Below are 24,542 nucleotides of genomic sequence, written 5' to 3'. Positions count from 1 at the left end.
CACTGTCTGCACAAAAACCTTTGAAGTAAGCTAACTATATCTATATAAACACACACAAGTGCACGCACACACACACACACAAATCTTAAAGATTTATTTCTTTAAAATTTTCTTATTGATGCTGAAAATTGGGCTGGGAACAGATAAATGGAATTTATTAAGCACCTCCTATAAAATGGGTGCGTAAAGCATTCTTATTTACTCCTCACTAAGAAGCACTGTAGGGGCATTATCATCTCCATTTTACAGTGTGGAAATGATCAGAGCAGTTAGGTCACATGCATAGAAGAGGCAGATCTGGGGTGAAGCATGAGCCCATAATGTACTTTTCAGTTTATCATGTTGTGCTCTTCCTCCAATTCAAAAATAAGAATATTACATTAAGTAATTCCTAAGGTGAAATGTTTTGATAGGAATAAAACACTAAAATATTTTTAAGGAACTTCTACTCCACCTACTGTGATGATGATGACAATGATGATATAATAATAATAATATCAGCTATCATTTATATAGGACTTACTATGTGGCAGATATTCTTCTAACCGATTTCACATATATTAACTCATTCTTCAAAACAATCCTATGAGATAATTACTATTAATATGCTATTATAGCTTTCATTTTATAGATGAGGAAACTGAGGCACAGGAAATTTAAGTGAATTACCCAAAGTCACACAAGACAACAGCACATGCCCTTGGTTTGGAATTTCTTCTCATATGAATGAACTTTGTACCTGGAACACCTAGATAACTCCCTGAAGACATATGGTTCTTCTGAAGGGCAAAACATCCCATCACCCTCACTCCTATGCTTGACGGAGTCTGATAATACCATCCCATTGGGTATCTGAGTCACAAACCTGTAATGATGTTCCTGATGGGCTTCACCAGTGCTGTGAAGCCAGAGACTTCAGGCTGTCTGTGCTCCCACATGGGCTGCCAAATAACAAGCCCACTGGCCAGTCGGAAGGTAAGGTCAGATTCCTGGGGGAAGAGAAGATGGATGTTCAATAACTGACTTATAAGACCTGCTTGAAGGGGCCATTTGAGGCAGAGGTTATTTAACAACATTCACAAGATTGTTTTCAGGATGGGTCAATCTGCCAAAATTTCTATCATTACACATGAGTATTTCTGGAGTAAATCAGTGGCCCTAATTTATCATTGCAATCATTATGGAAATCACGGTGATTTGCTTTATGCAAACTTAATAAATCAAAATGCAGCTTTGGCAAAGCATGGACTCAAATTATTGTTTTGTGTTTGCAGCTATCAAGGCCTGTTTTAGTGTCTTGGCAGTTCTCTTTACATATGGTTATCATTACTTTCCATTATTTGATTGTCCTTTTTCTCCCCCATAAGTCAGTATCCTCAGATACAGGCTATTATGAATTTCCTTTGCCCAAACAATCTCTCATTCTTTTATTTCATGGAATCAGGTATATACAATTTTACCTGTCATAGTGTATTATTTTTTAATGTTACCTTCTCAATAATCTTCAATTTCTTGATAGCAGGGATATATCTGGCATTACTGTTACCCCTACCCCTAGCCCCTGCAGCCCTCAGCATCATCACAGTGCTTGATATAGCATTAGTAATTAGGTACACAAAAGATGCTCAATAAATACATGCTGAATTGTGTTGACATGACAACCCATGCTTCTTCAATTTATCTAAAGTTTAAGGTCTCTTTCAGGAACCATATTCTCTGCTTCCATCATTGCACTGTTTTGAGAGGGGCCGAGGTGTTTAAAATGCAATCTCATTTTTTGAGTCCTAATACGCAACATTCAACATTTCTTTTTAAACACCTCCGCCTCTCAAAATGGTATAACAATGGAAGCAGATAATGTGATATCAGATTAAAAAACACAGCCAAGACCTAGGAATTCACTTAGGGTAGTGGTTTGCAACCTATTTTACACAACAGAATCACCTGGGGAGCTTACAAAACAAACATAGCCCAGGCCCCAGCTTTAGCCCAATCCCAGATTAGTTAAATCAGAATCTCTGTGAGATTTTTAAAAGCTCTCCCTTGTGATTCTCTTGTGCAGCCATGATTGAAAACCACTGAGCTAGAAAGAAAAGAACTGAAAAGAAAATGGTAAAAACTGAAAAAAGAAAAGTTGATTCTACCAATGGTCAATCAATACAGTTCAATATCAAAAGAAGCTTCACGTAGAAAGGCTGATGAAATCCTTGAATAAATTCACATGTTGGTACAGAAAGGACTGTCTATTATAAACTGAAGATAAGGCTGGAGTCCTGGTACTCTTTAGCAGCAGAGACACAGAAGTGCCTTCAATGGGAAAGTCTCTGGGTCTCCCTGTGGAAATATTAGGAAAGCAAGGAAGTCTCTTGGCCAGATTCATTCAACACTCACTCTTCAATATTTATGGAGCATCTACTATGTATGTGGTAATATTCTAGGAGATGTGATACCATAGTGAACAAAGCATACAGAAATTCCTACTAGTGCAAAGGAGGAAAAGTAAAGCAATCAAAGAGAATTGTTGACATTCTCAGATACAGCCTATTTTGAATTTCTATTGCCCAAACAATCTCTCATTGTCAGTGGAGACTTTATTATGAAGGTGACTTTTGGGTAAATATATAAATGAAATGAGGGAGCTGCCCTGTGGATATCTCCAGGAATAGCATTTCATGAAAAGGGATCAGCAAGTGCAAAGACCCTAGGTTTCCTTAGTATGTCAAGAAATAGGCAGGAGACTGTGTGCCTGGAATCAAGTGAATAAGGGAAAAGCAGGAAAAGATAAGATCTGAGAATTTACGGAGTGCCAGATAATATAGGACCTTGTGGCTCATAATAAGGATTTCATCAATTACTAAGATGAGAAAACTACCTGAGGGTTTTGAGTAGCAGAGTGACATGACTGGACATGTTTTAATAGGGTCACTTGGGATATTGAGAATAATTCAAAGAAGGGCAAGAGTGGAAAAAGATTCAATTTAGAAGGCTATTGCTATAATCCAGATGAAAGATGATTAGACCAGGGTGTAGAGGTAATGAGAAGTAGATTCTGGATTCACCGGGATTTGGTGATGGACTGAAAGAGAAGCATAAGAGGAGTCAAAGGTGATAGCAATACCTTATTGTAAATAGTACTATAGTTAACAGTACAATTACAAAAATGGTCTTTCATGAATTATAACAAACGTACCACACTGCAAGGTGTTAATAGGGTGAGATATGGGAATTCTGTACTTTCTGAATGACTTTTCTGTAAACCTACAACTTCTCTGATAAAAAATAAAATTTTAAAAAGGAAATAGCAAGATTTTTGGCTTTGCCATTAACAAAGATGGGGAAGTTTGAAGGAGAGGCAGGTTTGGGCATGTTAAGTTTGAGACGTGTGTTAGGCATTCAACTGGAGATACTAAGCAAGCAACCAGACACACAGGTCTGGAGTTAAGGGGAGAGTCAACCAAATTCTCTGGAAACAGACATGGGGCAGCCTACATAGTATTAGAAATGGGATTAGATCCAGCCAGTTGGGAATTAATATTTAAAAAGCTTACCAGACTTGTCTCTATAAACAGAGGAAACAAAACCTCAACCGACCTGGTTTCAATGATTATTTCCATGTCTGAGACCAGATCTTTTCATGTTTTGTAAAAGTAATCTTGACACAAGGGAAGTTTTGCTGGAAATTGCAGCAGGAAGTGAGCAGTTTTGGACTGAAATCCTGGTCATTATCATCTGCCCTATCAATGTGACACTTAGTACTCACTGCCATCCTTTTATTTTATTTGATACATTCCCAACTAGATTGTATATTGTATATTGTTTTCAGACAAGTTGAGATATTCCTGTTTCGTGCCTTTCCCATGGAGCATCAATATATAATTGAATATATTTTAGCTTCCCCAAATAATGCCAACTAAATCCAATTGTTCATCAGACCTGAAAGCCTGCAGTACTTCCAGCCTCTTCTTATGTGGGTATATTCCTTTGTAAGGAATTTTAAATTGACTGAGTATATAAACTCAGGAACCCTGTTTCCTCTTCTAGAGTCCCTTCCAGTGAGTCACCCAATGCTGTATATGCACAAATGATCAGAAACTAGGTAGCCGGAGAAGACAATCATTCATACAGCTGAGGGGCAGGTGGTCTAGAAAGGGCTTGAGAAAAACCAGAAGGTGTAAACACTGGTAGAACCAACATCCCCAAATTTCAGATGTTTTTCTTGCTTTTGCTGAGAGCCTGTTTCAATGATAGCATGAAGCAATCCTAGATATGTTTACTAGTAAGATTAAGAGATCTAATTATAAAACTATTGTTTTAAATTCCATTTTAAAGTTGTTTACTTGACACATAGGGATTTGTCAAGTAAACAACTCTTTGAGGGCTTAGATTTTGTTTTATTCCCTGATGCTTCTCCAGCACTTTGAACAGTGCCTGGCATATAATAGGCACTCAATAATATTTGTTGAGGAATAAATGAATAAAATACTGAAGCACCTTTAATGGAGACTTTAACTTAGTTTTAATAAATATTAAGCATTTTTAACTGATAAAATAAAATCTGGTCTAAAATTAACACTATATTGATGGAATTTTCAGATTATTCATTGAGCTTGTTGTAAATTAAAAGCACAGAAAAGTACGCATTTAATAATATACTGGTTTGTAAACATATGAGTCACTCACATTTATTTGCTAATTAGTGAATTCATTTATTCAATAAGCACTAAATACCATCTAAAGATAGGCAATATGTCAAATACCAGGGAAATGATGATAATGTCTACCTTTAAACTACTGAGAATCTCATGGGAGAGATAGACATAGGTACAGAAAATGAAAACAAACAAACTGAGCACAATAAAGATTTGTTTAGAATTCTATGGAAATAGAGGATGAGAGCCTCTTAAACTGGTCTTATGCATGGGAGGTGGGTCTCAAAAGGATGAGTAGGAGTTTTCTAAGCAGAGGGGTAGAGTACATGAGTATTCCAGGCATCAGGACCAATGTGACCGAAGGCCTGAGCAATAGTGAGCAATAGGGAGACTCCAAACATTTGGAACTCACAGGCAAGAGATGTAGGCAGCCAGGTCATGCAAGGCCTGTTATACCAGGCTAAGGATTTGTAGTTTTACCCTCTGTATGACAAGAAACCAACAAATTATTTTCGGCATGTTGGTGACATGATCAAATCTGCATTTTAGATAGATCACTCTGCTGTTGAGGATGGATTTTATGAAACAAGCCAGGAGGCTGTGCATCCAGTTAGAAGGTGGCCCAAGTAAGGGATAAAAGAGATGATGAAGGCTTGGCTTAAAGTAGTAAATAGGGATGAAGAGGAAGTAATAAATTTGAAAACTATTTAGGAGACAAAAATGGAATGTGCAAGTCAGGATAAGGGAGTAATCAAAGGTAGCTTCCAGTCTCCAAGTTTGCATGAATGCATCCATCATCTGAAAAATAGAACAGGGACCAAGGGCTTATTCAAGGGGAAGTTTGAAATGCCAGTGAATTAGGTATTTGGAGAATTCAGTCAAAACTTTTGTTTGAAGATCAATAGAAAGAACTGATTTGGAGATACAGAATTAGGTGACCTCAGCCTATAGGACACAGATGGTAGACGAATCTAGGGGTGGGGGTAAAAGTGTCTTCTAAGGAGAAGATGCAAAGTGAGAAGAGAAAAGAGTCCAGGATGCATCTCTGGGGAAACCCAGTTGTTAAAAAGGTAAGCAAAGAAGAAGAGCTCTCAAAGGAAACAGAGCATAAATAGTCAGGAATGCAAGGAAAGCAAGCAGAGTACAGTGTCACCAAGGCAACGGAAAGTTACAGTAAGAAGCATTATGGTAACTTCAAATGCAGCTGAGGTTTAGTAAAATGAGGACTACAAAACAGAGGTTAGGTTTAACAACTCAGAGATCCTTCATGACCTTAATGAGAAGAGTTCCAGCACGGAAACATAAGAAATATTGTAGTATTGTAGAAAGTTGGGTGGAATTCATTTTGAATCAGGCCTTGGTTATTTACCAGATGCAGTACTACCTCTCTGAACTTCACTTTCCTGTTTGGTAAAATGGAGACAAAGATACCTACATCCCTGTGGTGGCTGTAATTTTAGAAATAATATGTGAAAATTCTCTATCACATAATAGAGGAAAGTAGAAGCAAGGGTAAGAGGCAGAGGAATAATGGGAGGTGAGGAAGTAGAGGCATGGGCTCATGATTTGAGAGGGCTTCACCCTCCCATGCCTCCTGCAGCACCGTGTCCTGCACAAGCCTCAACCTGCACCACTGTCTGTGTAAGCTCTGAGTGGGGGCTTGAGGGAATGAAGTCAAGGAAAGTAATGAGAAGCAGGGCACCACAAAGGAGTTGGAGACCACAACTTTGCAGAAGCACCAGTCTGGATGGTTGTGTGATTTTTTTTTTCCCCCAGCAGCACATGGATCTCTAGGACAGGGATAGACAAGGTATATTTGACTCTTAATCTGGGTTTGGGGTTTTGAAGGGCAGATATAAAGGAAGGATAGGAAGTAAAGAGCATTCATGTTGATGGTGAGAAGTTCACATGTGTCTAGGATGGATAGAGAAGGAAAATATGTCTGGACAGGGCCTGATAACCGGCAGACAAATGAAAGATCCAGGGCAGTGGTTCTCAGAGGTGATTTCGCTCCCCCTCCCTTGGGGACATTTGGCAACGTATGGAGTCATCTGAAGTTGTTCCTTCTCAGGGGGTGGGGAGAGTTGTTATTGATGAGTGAAGGTCAGGTATGTCGTTAAATATTCTACAATACATAGGATAGTGCCATTCAGTAAAGCATTATCTGGCCAAAAATGTCAACAGTGACAAGGCAGAGAAAACTTGATCTAGGGATTGCACATTCCTAAGCAACATTGTAATAGCATACACCTCTATCAAACAAAAGTTCTTGGTGGGAAATTTATTGACTCATTAATATTTTTATTGCCTATAGCATCTAGAATAATACTTCACTCATAGCAAGAATAAAATGATAAAAACAATAATGTTAGTAATAATAATAATAATAGCTAACAATAATTGTTTACTATGTATCAATCATTTTATAGTGTTTTATATGCATTGTCTCACCTCCTTATAGTAGAGCTGAGTATTATCATCACTTCCATGTCATACATGAGGAAACTGAGGCTTTGAGACAGTTAAGTGACTTCTCTGAAATTACTCAGCTACTAAGTGATGGCTCAATGAGCATGTGTTAAATGACCATATAAGGCCATGATCTGGTGTTTCCACGCTTCCCTCCTTCTCAGACTTGAACTGATCTGAGCTGCCTTTTTTTATTTGTCTATTTTTCCCTCTATTACCCTGAGTAACAATGCTTGTCATCCAGCATAATTATCACACAATAGGCTCAATTATGTCTTGTAACTAAACCTGCAAAGAACAAAGAACAAATCTAGCTAGATGGGCTAAAGCTACTGTGTTTTGTCACAGGCCTAGTCTTTCTACATGAGACAAACACACCTGAAAATGCTACTTATTATATGAGCTTAAGTTTGCTGATTAGTTAACGAGTTGTGTGTAGGTGTTGATAAAAAAAGATCTTAAAGAAATTAACACCTATAACATATATTTTGCTCATGCCTTAAGCTAAATTCTATCCTTTCCTCAACAGAACGTTAGTTAAATGTTCTTTTCCTAACTCAACTTGTTTTTATTCATTTTGAGTCAAAACCTTCCCAGGTCATGGATGAAACTTGGGGGTCTTGGGTCAGCTTTCCTCAACTATCTCTGTAATATTAATATTAATAAAATGCCAACATTAAAAACAGCTAACATTTTCCGATGACTTTCCACATGTTACGCTGAGCACTTCCACTTGTTTAATCCTCACAAATCTCCATAAAGAAAGTAGTATTCCTATGCTCAATTTATACATGAGAAACTGGGGCTTAAAGAAGTTAATTGCTCAATGTCTTGTAGTAGGACATAGTAGGCACTGGAGTCAAATGCAGGCTATCTGTTTCCAAAACTTGAACTTGCAGCCACATCCTCCACATAAAATTACAGAAAATTGCAGCCACCCTTGGCAACCTATACACCTACATTTTTTCCAATTGCAGAGGATATTTCTTAACAGATATCTTTATGGATTATTATTTTTTAGGAGCTTTCTTTTCTATTCTCTCCATTTTAAGGACTATGTACCTACACACAGCTGCTACTTTTGGCACCAGAAGCAGATTCTGATAGTAACATGGGTTTAGTCAGTGAGTCAGTCATCAAATATTTATTGAATGTCTGATAGAAGTCAAGCACTATTCTAGACATTAGAGTCACAGTTGTAAACTGAACAAGTAAAGGCCCCTTACTCAAGGACCCTATGTTCTACTGGGAGTGGTGGGCAATAAACTTGTAAACAAATGCGTAAAGTAATTTCAGGTACCAGCAAATGCTGAGAAGTAAAAAAAAAAAGTAGAGAATGTGCTAGAGGCCCTTCTCTGAAGTGGTGACATTTGAGTTATGAGTATATTGATAAGAAGGACATGGTCCAGTGAAAATCTGTGGGTGGGAGTGAGGAGAAATATTCCAAGTAGAAGGAGAAAGCAGTGTGAGGACCTGAAGGCAAAAATGAGTTTGTCACATTTGAGGGACAGCCTACAGTTAGCCTTCAGGTTAGTGACCAAGGGAGAAGCCAGTAAGATAGAAGAGGATGAGGCTGAAGGGAGGGCAGGAGCCAGGTCCTGCAAGTCTCATATGCCATGTAGATGGTCTCAGTTAAAGTAATGCTTTCCATTAAGTATAACCTTCATAAAAGACTTTTAAAAGGAAAATTAGAGCTGTTATGACCAAAAATTTAATATGATTTATCAGCATTAAAGTATTTAGTATGTATGATGCACAATGTGGCCAGTGCATGAGAACAATTTTGGGAATTATAGGTAATTTCAATTCTATTTCAACCAGCAATGGGACAGTCAATAGAAAGTGAATTGTAACTAAAACTGGAGAAAAGACTAGTTTGTTAATCCCCCTTGTAGTGATTGTTAATGATCACAACCATATTCTTATATACATTGATAACTCAAAGCATCCATTCACTAAGATTGTAATACTCTATCAATAGGTAGAACAGTTGAGCATATTAATTCTTCTTATCCCATATCTTAGCACTTGATTGAGTACTATAATTAATTCATTAACAAAAACAACAAATAGTTCTTGAGTTCTTTCCATCTATTGGAACTATACTATGTATTTTCACATATATCCACCCTATGTTAGTGGTATCCATGATTTTATCCAATTGAGTATCAGAGAGGTCAAGTAATATCACCAAGATCACACAGCTCAAAAGTGGTGGTGCCAGAGAACCTAAGATGGTGGCTAGGTGAGACAGGACAAAAAAAACTTCTCCGTGTTACTAGAAAAAAAACAGAAGGAGACCCAGAGAACCAGTTTCAGCAATGCGCCAGTTGGATGAGGCCTCCTAGCACCACGGGGGCCATATACTTGGTGTAACCAGGAGTCTGCGTTCCGAAACGAGTGAGTAAGCCAGCTGGAAGACCCACAGCCGTGCTGCGGTGTGGGGAAGCCGGGGGTTGGCAGCTGGAGACAAACTGGTTCTTCAAAAAAAAAAAAGGGAGAAAACCAGGAGCGGCCGCAGTTGCCGATGGTGGAAACCGTGCAGCGAAACAAGACAGGAGTGAGCTGAGCCAGCCTCTCGGTGTTGGCCGTGGAGGATAGCTTGCAGCAGACACCCTCGGAACCAGGGGAGTGCAGGGGACAGCCGGAGGGAGGGAGAAGCCCCGCGGCTTGTAGCTGGATCCCCAGAGGGCTGGATAAACTCCTGCCTGGGGCCATACCCAGAGCCCAGAGCCCAGAGCCCTGCCATTTGTCCCAGAGCTGGGAAGGAGGAACTGTGCGAAGAGACAGGGTTGTGGAGATGCCCCGTTCAACCATTTTTGTGTCGGGCTGAGAGCACCCTAGCACGGCAGGGCGGCCTGGGGCTTCCCTTGAGGGATGGCACACAGTTGTGACATAGCCTAGCCCTCCCTCAGCAGAGGTCCTGGAAGATCACAGCTGAGAAAGAGGGCCCACTCAGAAAACCCAGGGACGCTGTGCCAAGTCCGGTGGGTTGTGGGCCAGTGAGAGAGAGGGTCTGGGAAGGATCCAAAATGAAGGCTTAGACGCTTGTGATGGCCTTGAATCTCCAGGAACAACTGGGGGGATTGAATATTAAAACTGCCCTGCCTCCCTGGTCACCCAGACACACACTCCACGTTCAGGGTGGACGGCTCTAGCAACACACCCAAACTGAATTCACCAACTGAACCCCCACAAGAATCATTTCCCCACACGCCACGGGGACAAGGTCGGGGAGAGCTGACTTGAGGGGTATAGGTGACTCACAGATGCCACCTGCTGGTTAGTTAGAGAAAGTGTACACCACCAACCTGTGTTTCTGAAAAATTAGATTGGCATTTTTTTTTTTAACAACTTGAAAGAACCCTATCAAGCAAAGCAAATGCCAAGAGGCCAAAAACAACAGAAAATCTCAATGCATATGATAAAACCAGATGATATGGAGAACCCAAGTCCAAACACCCATATCAAAATATCAGAAGACACCCAGTTCTTGGCTCAATTAATCAAAGAACTACAATCGAGGAAAGAAAATGTGGCAAAGGATTTAAAGGACATCAAGAAGACCATGGCCCAGGATATAAGCGACATAAAGAAGACCCTAGAAGAGCATAAAGAAGACATTGCAAGAGTAAATAAAAAAATAGAAGATCTTATGGAAATAAAAGAAACTGTTGGTCAAATTAAAAAGATTCTGGATATTCACAATACAAGATTAGAGGAAGCTGAACAAAGACTCAAAGTCCTAGAAGTCCATAGAACAGAAAATGAAAAACCAAAAGAAAGAATGGAGAAAAAAATCGAAAAAATCAAAATGGATCTCAGGGATACAATAGATAAAATAAAACGTCCAAACTTAAGACTCATTGGTGTCCCAGAAGGGGAAGAGAAGGGTAAAGGTCTAGAAAGAGTATTCAAAGAAATTGTTGGGGAAAACTTCCCCAACCTTATACAGAATATAAATATACAAAGCATAAATGCCCAGTGAACTCCAAATAGAATAAATCCAAATAAACCCACTCCAAGACATATTCTGATCAGACTCTCAAATACTGAAGAGAAGGAGCAAGTTCTGAAAGCAGCAAGAGAAAAGCAATTCACCACATACAAAGGAAACAACATAAGACTAAGTTGTGACTACTCAGTGGCCACCATGGAGGTGAGAAGGCAGTGGCATGACATATTTAAAATCCTGAGAGAGAAAACTTTCCAACCAAGAATACTTTATCCAGCAAAACTCTCCTTCAAATTTGAGGGAGAGCTTAAATTGTTCACAGACAAATAAATGCTGAGAGAGTTTACCAATAAAAGACCTGCCCTACTCCAGATACTAAAGAGAGCCCTACCGACAGAGAAACAAAGAAAGTGAAAAGAGATACAGAGAATTTTAACAGACATATATAGAACCTTACATCCCAAATCACCAGGACACTCATTTTTCTCTAGGGATCACAGATCTTTCTCCAGAAGGGACCACAGGCTGGGACATAAAACAAGCCTCAATAAATTTAAGAAGAAAAAAGAAAAGTGAATATATTCAAAGCACATACTCCAACCACAATGGAATACAAATAGAAGTCAATAATTTTTTGAATTGTAACTCCACTATTTACTTCCTACATGATATAAAATACACAAACTCTAAGGACAAATCAGTGGTTTTGAACTCAATGTAAAATATGTAATTTTTGACAAGAACTATATAAAGGTGGGGGAATGGAGGAGTATAGGAACATAGTCTATGTGTCCTATAGAAGTTAAGCTGGCATAAGCTGGCATAAAACAGAAATGGGGGAAGGGGCACTGGGGAGTTAAGAAATGAGTGTAAGGTTGCTGCTTGAGGTGAAGGGAAATTTCTAGCAATGGAGGGTGGGAAGGTGACAGCATTACAACATTCTAAATGTGATTAATCCCACTAATGGAATGCTAGGGAGGGGGTGGAATGGGAAGATTTAGGCTGTATATATGTTTCCACAGTTGAGAAAAAAAAAACAGTCTAAATAGACAACAATTGAATGCCAAGGATGACCCTGGATAGGATCGGACGATGGAGGACAGGAGGCTCAAAGGGACATAGTTGAGACATAAGGAAAAGGAAATATAGAATGTAAGCTTTGTATCATTGTTGAATCTCTTGTACTTCTTAGCTGCGCTTAATGGGATTGCATAAAAGAATGTTCTTGTTCATAGGAATTGTATATGAGAATTATAGTGTTTGTTCAAGGAGGTGTGCAGCTAGCTGTCATGTTCAGAAGACAGAGCAATAGATGATGGATGATAGGGAGGGAGGGAGGGAGGGAGGGAGGGAAAGAAATAGCAGTGGGACAACATGTTAAAGTTTGTGGATCAGGGGGTATCAGGGGTTATCGGAGGTTCAGGGAATGCTGGAGTTCTGTGTATGGGGTTTGTATGGTTTTTGCAACTGTTCCTATAACTTTGAATTTATTCCAAAATAAAATGTTAAAAAAAAAAAAGTGGTGCCGTGATTTCAACTTACATTGTCTCCTCTAGATCCAAAGGGTATATAAATATAATTGCATCTTAATAAAATTGGTTTCCTTGTAATCCTAAATTTGTAAAATATGCATTTAAACATATTTTAAAGAGCAGGTCATAGGCTATACCAAACTGTCAAAAAGGTCCACAGCACATAGAAGATTAAAAACCCCTGCTCTAAATCCTCTATTATAATAAAGGTCCTCTAGTATAAATAAGGATCCTCTATTATAACAAAATGCTAGAGGAAGACCATGGAGATGATGACTAAGTATACATGGGGGAAATTGGAGGAAAAGCTTCATGGAAAAAGATGATGCTGGAGTTGGAGTTTGAAGGACCATGAGAGGAACAGAAGAAAAGAGGAGAGAGCAAACAGCAAGGGCATATTCAGAGAATGGCTCATAAGGGACTGGATCTTGAGGTGGCCAGTAGCGATTGGCAGGATGTAAATCAAGAAAAGAACTTAAGCACCAGATCACACTTGACCTTTTATATTATGTTTAATCTGTTGGGAATTACACTGGGGCAGATGGAGAACAATTTAAGATTTTTAAGTAGGAAATGAAATATGGAGATCTGTGTCTTTGAAAGTATGTTCATTAGGTTAATATAAAAATAAAGCTCTCCATGCCTTGGCTTGCTATAAGATCATACAAAGACATGGTGTAGTAGTTTGGAGCTGAAAAGGCCATGTTCTTTTAATTCATTCTTGAGAGGGCAGACCTATTGTGGGTGGGGCCTTTTAATTAGTTTGCTTCTATTGAGATGTGACACAGACCATTCAAGCTGGGTCTTAATCCTTTACTGGAGTCCTTAATGAGGATAAGAGAGAGAAGTACCCACAGAAGCCAAAAGAGGAAACTGAAGCCAGAACCTGAAAGCATCGAAACATGAGAGAGAAAGACCAGCAAACATCAGCCATGTGCCTTCCCATGTAATGAAGGGGTCCCAGATGCCAGTAGCCTTTCTTCACAAAAGGTATCCTGTTGTTGATGCCTTAATTTGGACATTTTCATGGCCTTAGAGTTGTAAAATTGTAAGCTAATAAACCCCCTGTGTAAAAGCCCCCCTGATTTCTGGTATACTGCATCTCAGCAGCTTTAGCAAACAGATTTTGGTATCAGAGAAGTGGGGTGCTGTGATTTGCAAATACCAAAAATTCTGGAATGGCTTTATAAATGGATAAGAGAAAGAATCTAGAAGAATTGTGAGATGCTTGATAGGAAAGGTCTTTTTGCTTTGAAGAGACCGTTGGTAGAAATATGGATGTTAAAGGTACTTCTGATGAGGCTTTAGACAGAAATGATGCATGTGTCATTGCCAACTGGAGGAAAGGTGATCATTGTTTTAAAGTGGCAAAGAATTTGGCAAAATTGATGTTAGATGGTATTAGATGAAAGGCAGAATTTGAAAGTGACAAGCCTGGATATTTAACTGAGGAAATTACCAAACTAAATGTGAAAAATTCAGCCTGGCTTTTCCTTGCAGCTTATAGGAAAACTTGAGAGGAAAGGAATAAGCTGAGAACTGAACTCTTCGGTAAAAAGAAACCAGAAATTGATGGTTTGGAAAATTCTGAGTTTCCAGAAAGCAAGTCCCAAGAGAATAGAGCCCCATGTGAGGATTTAACCAGTCAGCCATCTCAGTGCAAGTCAGGATTGGAGATGGGGGTTATCTGGAAAGGATTTGTGAAAAGTCCTATTGTCTGACAGTTGGGACCCCTGTGTGCTGCATGCAAAACCAACAAGTTTTTTGTAAGATCTATATTAACCGAAACTGCCAGCTTGGACTGAAAGGGACAGAAAAGGGACAGAATGAAGGACAAATTACTTCAAAGGCAGAACCAAGGAAGCTAAGGTCTGGAGCCAAGAAACCTCAGACCAGGAGAGTGGACCCGCCCATGCAGGTGAAAAGGGAGAGTTTGTTCCGGAGTTTGCAGAGGGTGGGCCTTCCTCCCTGTTTTCAGGAAGAATGTTACTATCCCAGGGCTCTCAGATGCCTGGGGAATTGAGAGGAGCGTGGCCACCCTGCTGTTCAGGAAGAATGCTGCTGCCTCAGGCCTCAGAGAGGGTGGAGCACATTTCCCAGGGATTGGGGAGAGCCTGGCCACAACCCCACTGTTCAGAGAGGGGTGAGCCTTTGCCCCAAAGATGGCAGAGAGTTTGGCTGCCACCCAGATGCTTGAAGAGCGTAAAACAGAGAACATGGCTGTCTCTCCAATATTTGGAGATGTTGGAGCCCTCACCCCAGTGTTTGGAGAGAGCAGGGCTGCTGTGCAAACCCTTGAAAAGGATGGGACTGCTGCTCTCTAAAGCCCTGAGAACAAAATATCATTCTATGGATGACTTTCTGACCTTGAAATCTAATGAAGCTTGCCCTGAAGTTTTTCGGGAATTGTTTGGTACCTTTGACCCTTGCTTTCCTTTCAATTTCTCCCTATGAAAAAGGGAAGACTTATTCTATGATGGTCTCTTTTGTATACTGGAAGCAGATAACTTGTTCTAAGTTTCAAATATCAACAGCCAGAGATTTTTTTCCTTAGGACAGACCACACCTGTAACTGATTTTGATGAGACTTTGTACTTAATACTGTTACTGAAATGATTTAAGCTTTTGTGATATTGTGATGCAATGAATGTATTTTGCATATGGAAAGAACATGTCTTTTGGGGGTCCAGAGGGTGAAGTATGGTAGTTTGGAACTGTTATGTAACAGAAAAGGCCATGTTCTTTTAATCTATTCTTGTGGGGGCAGACCTATTGTGGGTGGGACCTTTTGTTTCTATTGAAATGTTACCCAGCTCATTCAAGGTGGGTCTTAATCTTTTATTGGAGCCCTTTATGAGAATAAGAGAGAGAGAAGCATCCACAGAAGCTGAAAGAGCCATTGAAGCCAGAATCTGAAAGCAACGAAACCCGGGAGAGAAGGACGAGCAGACACAAGCCATATGCTTCCCATGTGTCAGAGGTGTCCCAGATGCCAGCAACCATTCTTCAGAGAAGGTATCCTCTTTCTGATGCCTTAATTTGGACATTTTCACAGCCTTAGAATTGTAAAAATTATAAGCTAATAGATCCCCTTTGTAAAAACCCAACCATTTCTGGTATACTGCATTTTGGCAGCTTTAGCAAACTGAAACACATGAACACACAAATATGCAAAGCCCATCCCATTTCATCTCCATCCCACCTCAGTTCCAATTCAGATTTCTATTTACCTTGATCCTGTGCACCAGAGGAGCAAACAAAAACACAAAGAGCTCCACAGTAGCCATGGAGTTCTGGAAGATCTTCCTTCGGCTATTCTCTTCTTCATCATTGGAGCTGCTTTGGCAAGGCTGCCCTGGAGAACCTTGGTTTTCTACCTGGTGGATGAATGCGCTGCTGCTGCCCCCCCCAGCTGGAGCCTCGGTCTGTGCCACCAAACCGTTCACTGTTGCAGTCCTGGGGTGCCTCCAGGAGCATCCAGTGCAGGGTGTGCAGGAGCTTTGTCTCAGCAACACCCAATTTATCCTGGTGGCCTGCATGGAAAACCACCCAGAAAGGTTAAAGCAAACTCTATGACCAGAACCATGGATATTAACCAAGGGTCAGGAAAGAACATCTTTGCTCTGCTGTACAGCTCGATTCCCCGGGAGACATTTCTCTAAGCTTCTTATAACCACTGCTGGGAGGGCTCATTCTTGTTTGTGCATTTCCTAATTAGTTGCAATCCCTTCAGAATGGCATGCTGTCAGTAGGGTAAGAAATGCATGCATCACATTTCTCCAGCCAGATTCTCATATATGTATCCAAATAGGTGGCACAGCTATTAAGAATATGGGCTCTGAACCTAATAACCTGTCTCTTTTAGACAGTATAGCCAGGAAATGCTCCACTGTAGAGGTAATATTTAAGCAAAGACCTGTATATGTTTATGTTTACTAACATGGAATAGATGGCTAGGATGTATTGTCAAGTGAGAAAAGCAATCTGCAAAATGATGTAAAAAGGAAAAACAATCTTTACATGTGTGTGCACAACACATGTAGTACATCAAAGCAAGGAAAAAGTCTGGAAGGATAAATGCCAAATCCATGAGAGTGGTTGTTCTGGGAGTTGGGAGGACAAAGGAGAGAACCTGGGTGGGTAAGAGTCTTCAGCTTCCCTACAATATTTTAATGTTTAAAAGGACATTACTTGTAAAATAAAAAAAATTAAAAACAAAAGAGCCAGTGTCATCACTGGTAAATGGGGATAATAGTGGTACCGATGCGAGGAGGTGTTGTGAGAATTAAATGAGATAATGTGTACAAAGTGCCTGGGAAAATATTAAGTACTCAATAAATATTATTATGAGTACTGAAAACAAATGACAATGGTATACCACAAGGAAACAATTCAGAAGCACCAACCTAGCTTGTTCCTGTTTGAAAGCAGGGTTGCAGTACAGTGGAGGACATGAGGCAAAGCAGCTTGTACCAACTCCCATCTGGAAATGCTCTGGATGGCTTCGGAGAGAGCTGGAGAGAGGCCATGCAGCTTGTTTTCTACCAACACTCGTTCAAAGGACTGCAGATACAAAAACAAAAACAAAAACAAAAGCTTGTAAAATAAGGAATTGGAGACCCTCACTGGTGGAGAAATGGGGGTCCAGAGGGTGAAGTATGGTAGTTTGGATTTGTATCAAAAGATACAAATCACTGGACTAAATTCTTTAGGGCGTGTTCATATTGTATTTCACCGTGTATGTTGACATGCAAGTCAGTGGCTCAGTGATAATTTCCTATTGTCTACTGATGTGCAGGTTTTGACCCAATGTAAATGGCTTTAATTATTACAAGATTTTATTTCCATCAAAATAAGCTTCCTCAGGCAAAAAAAACATAATACCACACTTAACTGCACGAGATTTTTGTGTATAATATTTCCTAAGATCCTAAAATATTGCTGAGTCATCCAAAGAGGTTGTCACCACTGAAGATCAAAGTGAAGTTGCTAACCTTTTGCTAAAGTGTCTAGAGGTCCAGAATTTATGTCAGTATTCAACAGATGTTAACTAAGATAGGACTCTTTAAAAATTCTGATTTTGTGGTCCCTGATTTACCCTCTGTCTCTAACAATGGCATGGCACAAGACTCTCTTTACCTAAAGCCTGAGAAGACACTCAATATATCTGTTGAAAGGTGGGGGGGAAGGAGAAGCAGAAGGAATGGAGGGAGGAGAAGGAGGGATGGAGGAAGAAAGGGAGGGAGAAAAGAAGGAAGGAAGGAAAACAGCCACTTTGCTTTTCTGGTTTGTTGATTCTTGTATCCTTGCCAGAGATATTCTCAGAGAGTAAAGCATGAAAGTATTAAACTATTCTAACTTGTGCTACATGCAACAATAAATTACATTAAAATGTCCTTATAAGAAAGTTATATTTGAAAAAATCTAAGGAAGTTTCAAAGGCAGACGATGCAACAAAATTGATTCCTACTTGAGTGTGTGTGTGTGTGTGTGTGTGTGTGCGCGTGTGCACTTAACTCTCCAGTTAGCTTCCCCCATATTTCATGGCCCTAACACATTTCAGAACTCCTTACTAGAAATGTATCCAAGTAACAATTTGCATATTTGCCTGCCAATATCTAAATGTGTAAGTATCCACTTTTAGGCTATTATACATGCAATATAAAGACCTTTACATGAGTTCTCAATTTTAATGAAGTCTGTGAAAAGTCCATTTCAAATTTGCTTGTTGACTTCATGACTTATTTTATCACTGTGAAATGTAAATTTATAGGCAAATGGGTTACCTTTGGAATTCAGGACAAGTGCACTCTATTTTGAATAAATATTATTAGCAGTATTATCATAATTATTTTATATTTTCTATTTTCAGACTTGCACAGCACATGAAGACATACAAGTTCAACACTTCATATTACTTTTTTGAGTATTTCAAAGGCATTTTCATGTGAATTTCCATTATGTAGCAGTCTTGACTTTGTTGGTTAAGGATATGACTTTTATATTTGCCTGGCTAGGTCATCCACTGCCCAGTTCTGTTCTCTCTCCAATCCCTCTTCTACTACGGTCTCCCTCTCCATCCCATCACTTCCTCCCCACTCTGGGCTAAGCTCCTTTAGATTTGCTGTTCCCTCTGCTCTTCCCTCAGTTATATCTCCCTCCCTCCCTTCCTTCACATCTTTGTCCAACAGTCACATTAGCAGATAGGCCTTATCCACCCACCCCTTATAAAATGAAATCCCATCCCTAATGTTCCCTAATTTCCTTTCTTGCTTAATTTTTCTCAGAGCTTTTACCATCATCTGGCTTACTATGTATTTCACTTACTTGTTTACAATCTGCCCCTTCCTCCCCCTACAATGTAAACTCTATGCTTATTTTGATCACTTCTCTGTCCCCAGGACTTAAAACCATGTTTGGCACACAGTAGGTGTTCAATAATAATTGTTGAGTGAATTAACACTTATAGGCAGTATGATTTAACATCATTTTTGAGTTCAAGTTACCACATATTATATGGAATTAATCATTAAATGGTAAACATCACATACCACACAGGAGGCTTCATATTGCTTCCCCAGTTTGGGCCTCAAAAATGCACTGAAAATAAAATAAAATATTTGTTGTAAGTAAAAATATTATTAAAAAACCCCTATGACTTTTTTTCATTGAATATGGTATGGTGCTATGAAACTCAAACTTCATGTTTTCATATAGCTTGTTAATGAGTAGGTGTTGAACAGCTGAGGACGTTTGCTTTTAAACATGTAATTATACATATGAAATACATGTGAGTATCTATGGTTTTCTGTATATCCACTCTTATTATCCTGAAGACTTTACCTGATCAGATTCTAAATTGCCAGTGGTTAGAAGTGGTACATTACACATGTGTGCAGTCATATTAAAAACTGAAAAATGAACATGACTTACAGGTCATGATTTCCAGAATCTAATTTCCTATCTGATAAATCTCTAATTCACAGCAACAACAGTTATAAAGTAAATCTTGTTTCCTGCTTATTGGAATAGGTTTCAGAGCTTTCCAGGAAAAAAAAAAATCCCCTATCAAAAATTCTCAGGGACTTTAAACAGGAAGATTACACTGGCTGAATCCCAGCAAAAATGGTTAACAAGTGGGCATAGCAGATATTAGCCAAACAGGAGCTGGAAAAACAACAGGTCACCGGGCTGGAATTACAGCAGGAGATGGAGGGGGAATTGGACGCAGGAGCACAGGCAGTCATAATTTTCTTCCTTATTTCCCTCCCCTTCTTCCTAGGCTACCTGCCCTCCCACCCCCTAAAAAATGTATATATTTATTCCACAAATGCCAATCTGCTTATCTTCAAACTTCATTGAAATATTTTTTAAATGCGTGTTTTTCAGAGGGTTCAGAGGGCTTGCTTTCCAGTTCCAGAGAGGGAGCTGCAGGCTGTGATGCGGCCTCAGCAGCAGCGGCAGCGGCGGCGGAGGCGACCCAGGCGTCCCCAGGAGCGCCCCAACCCAGGGCGGCCCATGGCCCGCCCTCTGCGCCCCTCACCTGGTTTGCCGCCACAGGAAGGTCTGGATAGGCAGGGGGATGCCGCGGCCGCTGTCCTGCTCCTGGCCCTCGGAGCTCTTCCTCTTCACCATGATGGTGGCTCCCGGGAGTCCTACTGCAGGACACAGAGCTGGCTCCTCGCTAGCCGCCGCCGCCTCCTCCTCCTCCTCCTGCTGCTCCCCCCAACTCTCATCCCCTCCTTCCCCGAGGCAAAGCCGGCTATCTCCGCCCTGATCCCCCGTCCCTCTCCCCTTCCCCCGCACCTCCCCGTGCGTGGAACATGGCTGCGGGAGGAGGGGAGGGCTGGAGGAGCCACGGAGCGGGGAGGGGGGCGCCCGGAGGAGCTGTCCGCCTCGCCGCCCCCTCGCCCGCTTCTTGCTTTCAGCACCTCCCACTGTGGACAGCGGCCCTCTCCGGGCAGCCCGGGCCCAAAGGCGACCCCGGGGCAAGTTGAGCAGCCTGGGGATGGCGGAGGGGGTCCACGCTCTGCATCGCACGCCGGACCCAGTCCCCTGCGCGGCCTCTTCAGCCGCCAGGATTAGGCTTCACCCCTCCGAGCTGCACCCCAGGACTGTCCCCTGCCCTATTTCTCAACCTCAGCATCCGAAGAACTGTCACGGTATGGGAAGGAGGAGCTTTGGGGAACTGCAAGAGCAGTCACTAACCCTGGCATCATTCGCACCTCTAGCAAGGAGGTCAGGAGTCCACCCTCAGGGTTTAGCAAGAAGAGTGCATGACAATTATTAAAAGTGTAAACGACAAAATGAGGCAAGATTGGAAAGTTAGAGGAAACTTCAAACTTCTCTGATGTGAGAATTTATTTTTAAATGGTAGCCTCAAGCAATTGACCTTACTTGTTTTGCCAGTGCAGAAATGAAAAATCACAAGTGAACCAGTTGAGTGTATCAATTACTTGAACCTTGAGGAAGGTCATTCAAATCATGTTGCAAGGAAATGTGCCTTTATTATTATAGTGCACTAAATACACTTGGGTAATCCTATTCAATCTAGTGATGTGGGCCATTTTCCTTCAGTTGTCATAGACAAAATACCTATAGAGTTTATAGTTGGATTACTGTCAGCTATATTATCCAGTAGTAAAACAAGAAAGGGGCTGGGGTGGCAGTCTGAATAGAAAACCATTGCTGTGGACCCAACTACCTGAAAACAAACAAACAAACAAAACATAACCACACACTTTTTTGAGCAAAGATATTGGTGTAACCTAAGAAATGAAGAATCAAACCTCAGGACCTGACCTCAATAGATAGGAATGCTTCCTGCATAATGAACTACATGCAGTTCTACACCATATACTGAGGACTATATGGCATATATTTGTATTTCAGCCAAGAAATAAATTCTTCACTTACTTTCATGAAATCATCTTTTAATATGAATATTGAAATATGAATCTTGCAACAAAAAAGATTCTAAACATGATTTATTCAATACATATTTATTAAGCCTATTTATATGCCCTACTCTATAATGACCCCTGCTTTTAATGAATTCACAGTATTGAAGAGAAGATGAAGATATAAAGAAAAGAGTACCATGGGAAAGATGAATGCAGATTCAGTTAAAAACAAAGAGAAAAGGCCTTTGGAGAGGGACCAGATGGAGAAAGGCTTAGAATGATGGGTGAAGAATTTGGATGGGAAGCCTTCAAACAAGGAAGTAAAAAATTCATTTGTATTTAAGTGTGACTGATGTGACAGCAATGTAAAAGTTGTTTGAAACAGGTAAGAGCTGTAGATGGGAACCCCAGTCTGGAGATTACGGGAAGATTCCATGAAATCCTAAACCAAAGCCATGACAACAGAGCTGGAGATGAGATTAGTTTGAAGACACTGGATTTGAATGATAAAGGATTTGATGACCAAATGGGCATGGGGAAAGACAATTAATAGCATAATAACTAAGAGCTTGGGTCTTGAACCAGACAGCTTTGAATCTAGCCTTACCACTTACTAGTTATAATAACCTGATAAAGTTTAAAACTCTGTGGCAAGGTTTCCTAATAATAACACTTTCCCCATAAGAGGTTGTGAGGATTAAATGTTAATACTTATAAAGAATTTAAGAGATTCCCTGATCTATATTAAGCCTTCAATAAATATCAACTTAAGATCCAAGTTTCAGGAGTGGAGGGTGCAGGCAGGAGAGGAAGGAGCACCAGCTTTAGAACCCAAGCCACAAAGATTCCAAGGGACAGAAGTTGTCTGAGTGTGTTGGTCAGAGGGTGTCAGGCCAGACCGAGGACCCTGCGACTTTATATCCTGGGACTGTTCTAAAAGGTGCTGTGGCTGTCACTCAGATTTCCAAAGATGAGCTTGATGAACTCAAAGAGGCCTTTGCAAAAGCTCATCTCAACAGCAATGGATTCATTTGTGACTGTGAACTTCATGAGCTTTTCAAGGAAGTTAGTATGTCATTACCAGGTTTTAAAGGGTGAGAAGTTATTCAAAAACTCTTGCTGTACAGTGACAGGAATAAAAATGGGAAGATAAGTTTTGACAAATTTGTTTATGTTTTCCAAGAGGTAAAAAGCAACGATATTGCCAAAATCTTCTGCAAAGCAATCAACAGGAAAGAAGGGATTTGTGCTCTTGGAGAACTTCAGAGTTGCTGAGTGAAGGAACACAGCATTCTTATTCAGAGAAAGAAAAATATGCTTTTGTTAACTGGATAAAACAAAGCTTTGGAAAATGATCATGATTGCAGACATGTTATACCAATGAACCCAAATACCAATGACTTCTTCAAAGCTGTTGGTGATGGAATTGTGCTTTGTAAAATGATCAACCTTTCAGTTCCTGACACAACTAAGGAAAGAGTAATCAACAAGAAGAAACTGACACCCTTCATTCATTCAGGAAAACTTGAACTTGGCACTGAACTTTGCCTCTGACACTGGGTGTCCCATTGTTGAACACTGGGGCAGAGGATTTGCTGGGAAACTTCATCTGGTTTGGAGACTGCTTTGGCAGATTATTAAGATTGGCTTGTTCGCTGACATTGAATTAAGCAGGAATGAAGCTTTGGCTGCTTTACTTCATGATGGTGAGACTTGGGAGGAGGTTATTAAATTGTCTCCAGAAGAGCTTCTGCTTAGATGGGAAAACTTTCATTTGGAAAACGTGGGTTGGCAAAAAATCAACAACTTTAGTGCTGACATCAAGGATTCCAAAGCCTATTTCCATCTTCTCAATCAACTGCACCAAAAGAACAAAAGGAAGGTGAAACACGAATAGACATTAACAGGTCAGGTTTCAATGAAACAGATGATTTGAAGAGAGCTGAGAGTATGTTTCAAAAAGCTGACAAGTTAGGTTGCAGACAGTTTGTTACCCCTGCTGATGTTCTGGAAACCCCAAAATGAACCTGGCTTTTGTGGCTAACCTGTTTAATAAATATCTGGCACTAACTAAGCCAGAGAACCAAGATATTGACTGGAATCTATTAGGAGAAACCCGTGAAGTAAGGACCTTCCAAAACTGGATGAACTCTCTTGGTGTTAATCCCCATATAAACGATCTCTGTGCTGACCAGCAAGATGCCCTGGTAATCTTACAGTTACATGAATGAATGAAAGTTCCTGTTGACTGGAGTAAGGTTAATAAAATCCCATACCAGAAACTTGGAGCCAAAATGAAAAAGCTAGAAAACTGCAACTGTGCTCTTGAATTAGGGAAGTATCCTGCCAAATTCTACCTGGTTGGCAGTGGAGGGCAAACCTGAATGATGGGAACCAAACCCTAACTTTAGCTTTAGTCTGGCAACTGATGAGAAGATATACCCTCAATGTCCTGGAAGACTGTGGAGAGGGTCAGAAAGTTAATGACAACATCACTGTAAAGTGGGTGAACAGAAGATTGAGTGAAGCTGGAAAACCAACGTCCATTCAGAGTTTTAAGGACAAGGCAATCAGCTCCAGTTTGGCAGCTGTAGATTTAATTGTTGCCATCCAGCCTGGCTGCATTAACTATGACCTTGTTTAGAGCAGCAATCTAACAGATGACAAGCAAAATAATGCCGAGTATGCAATGTCAATGGCTAGAAGAAGTGGAGCCAGGGATTACACTCTCCCTGAAGACCTTGTAGAAGTTAAGCCCAAGATGGTCATGATCTTGTTTGCATCCTTGATGGGCAGGGGAATGAAGAGAATGTAAAATAACCAATCTGCATAAAACAACTTTGCTCCTAGGTACATAATTAGCAGATTAGCTGTTTCCAGGTTGAAGAGTCCATGGCTTAAGAACTGTTGGTCAAAGAACTTTTTTTTATTAACATGACTAGCTCATCATCAGACCCCTCAGGGAAAAGGGTTTTAATAAAAACAACTGCTTTTTCCTATAGTCACATTTGGATTTGTCAGACATTCCTGAAAT

General features: G+C 40.4%; 1 protein-coding gene and 1 pseudogene across 1 annotated transcript in view; one reads left to right on the top strand and one right to left on the bottom strand.

Annotated features, from left to right (window-relative positions):
• UNC80 (unc-80 homolog, NALCN channel complex subunit) overlaps positions 1 to 20,277 on the bottom strand; it is a 244,241-nt gene extending 223,964 nt beyond the window's left edge. Inside the window, 6 exon segments of the mRNA XM_037850187.1 lie at positions 866 to 989; positions 15,836 to 16,012; positions 16,014 to 16,138; positions 17,012 to 17,168; positions 19,157 to 19,205; positions 20,149 to 20,277. Of these exon segments, the coding sequence (XP_037706115.1) occupies positions 866 to 989; positions 15,836 to 16,012; positions 16,014 to 16,138; positions 17,012 to 17,168; positions 19,157 to 19,205; positions 20,149 to 20,240 (724 nt within the window). The 5' untranslated portion in view covers positions 20,241 to 20,277.
• Positions 20,278 to 22,459: 2,182 nt separating this feature from the next.
• On the top strand, positions 22,460 to 24,323 carry LOC119544441 (annotated as a pseudogene).
• Positions 24,324 to 24,542: the final 219 nt, after the last annotated feature.

The sequence above is a fragment of the Choloepus didactylus genome, chromosome 9 (genome assembly GCF_015220235.1).
Source record: "Choloepus didactylus isolate mChoDid1 chromosome 9, mChoDid1.pri, whole genome shotgun sequence".
Classification (NCBI taxonomy): domain Eukaryota; kingdom Metazoa; phylum Chordata; class Mammalia; order Pilosa; family Megalonychidae; genus Choloepus; species Choloepus didactylus.
This window is presented reverse-complemented; position numbering and strand designations above follow the sequence as displayed.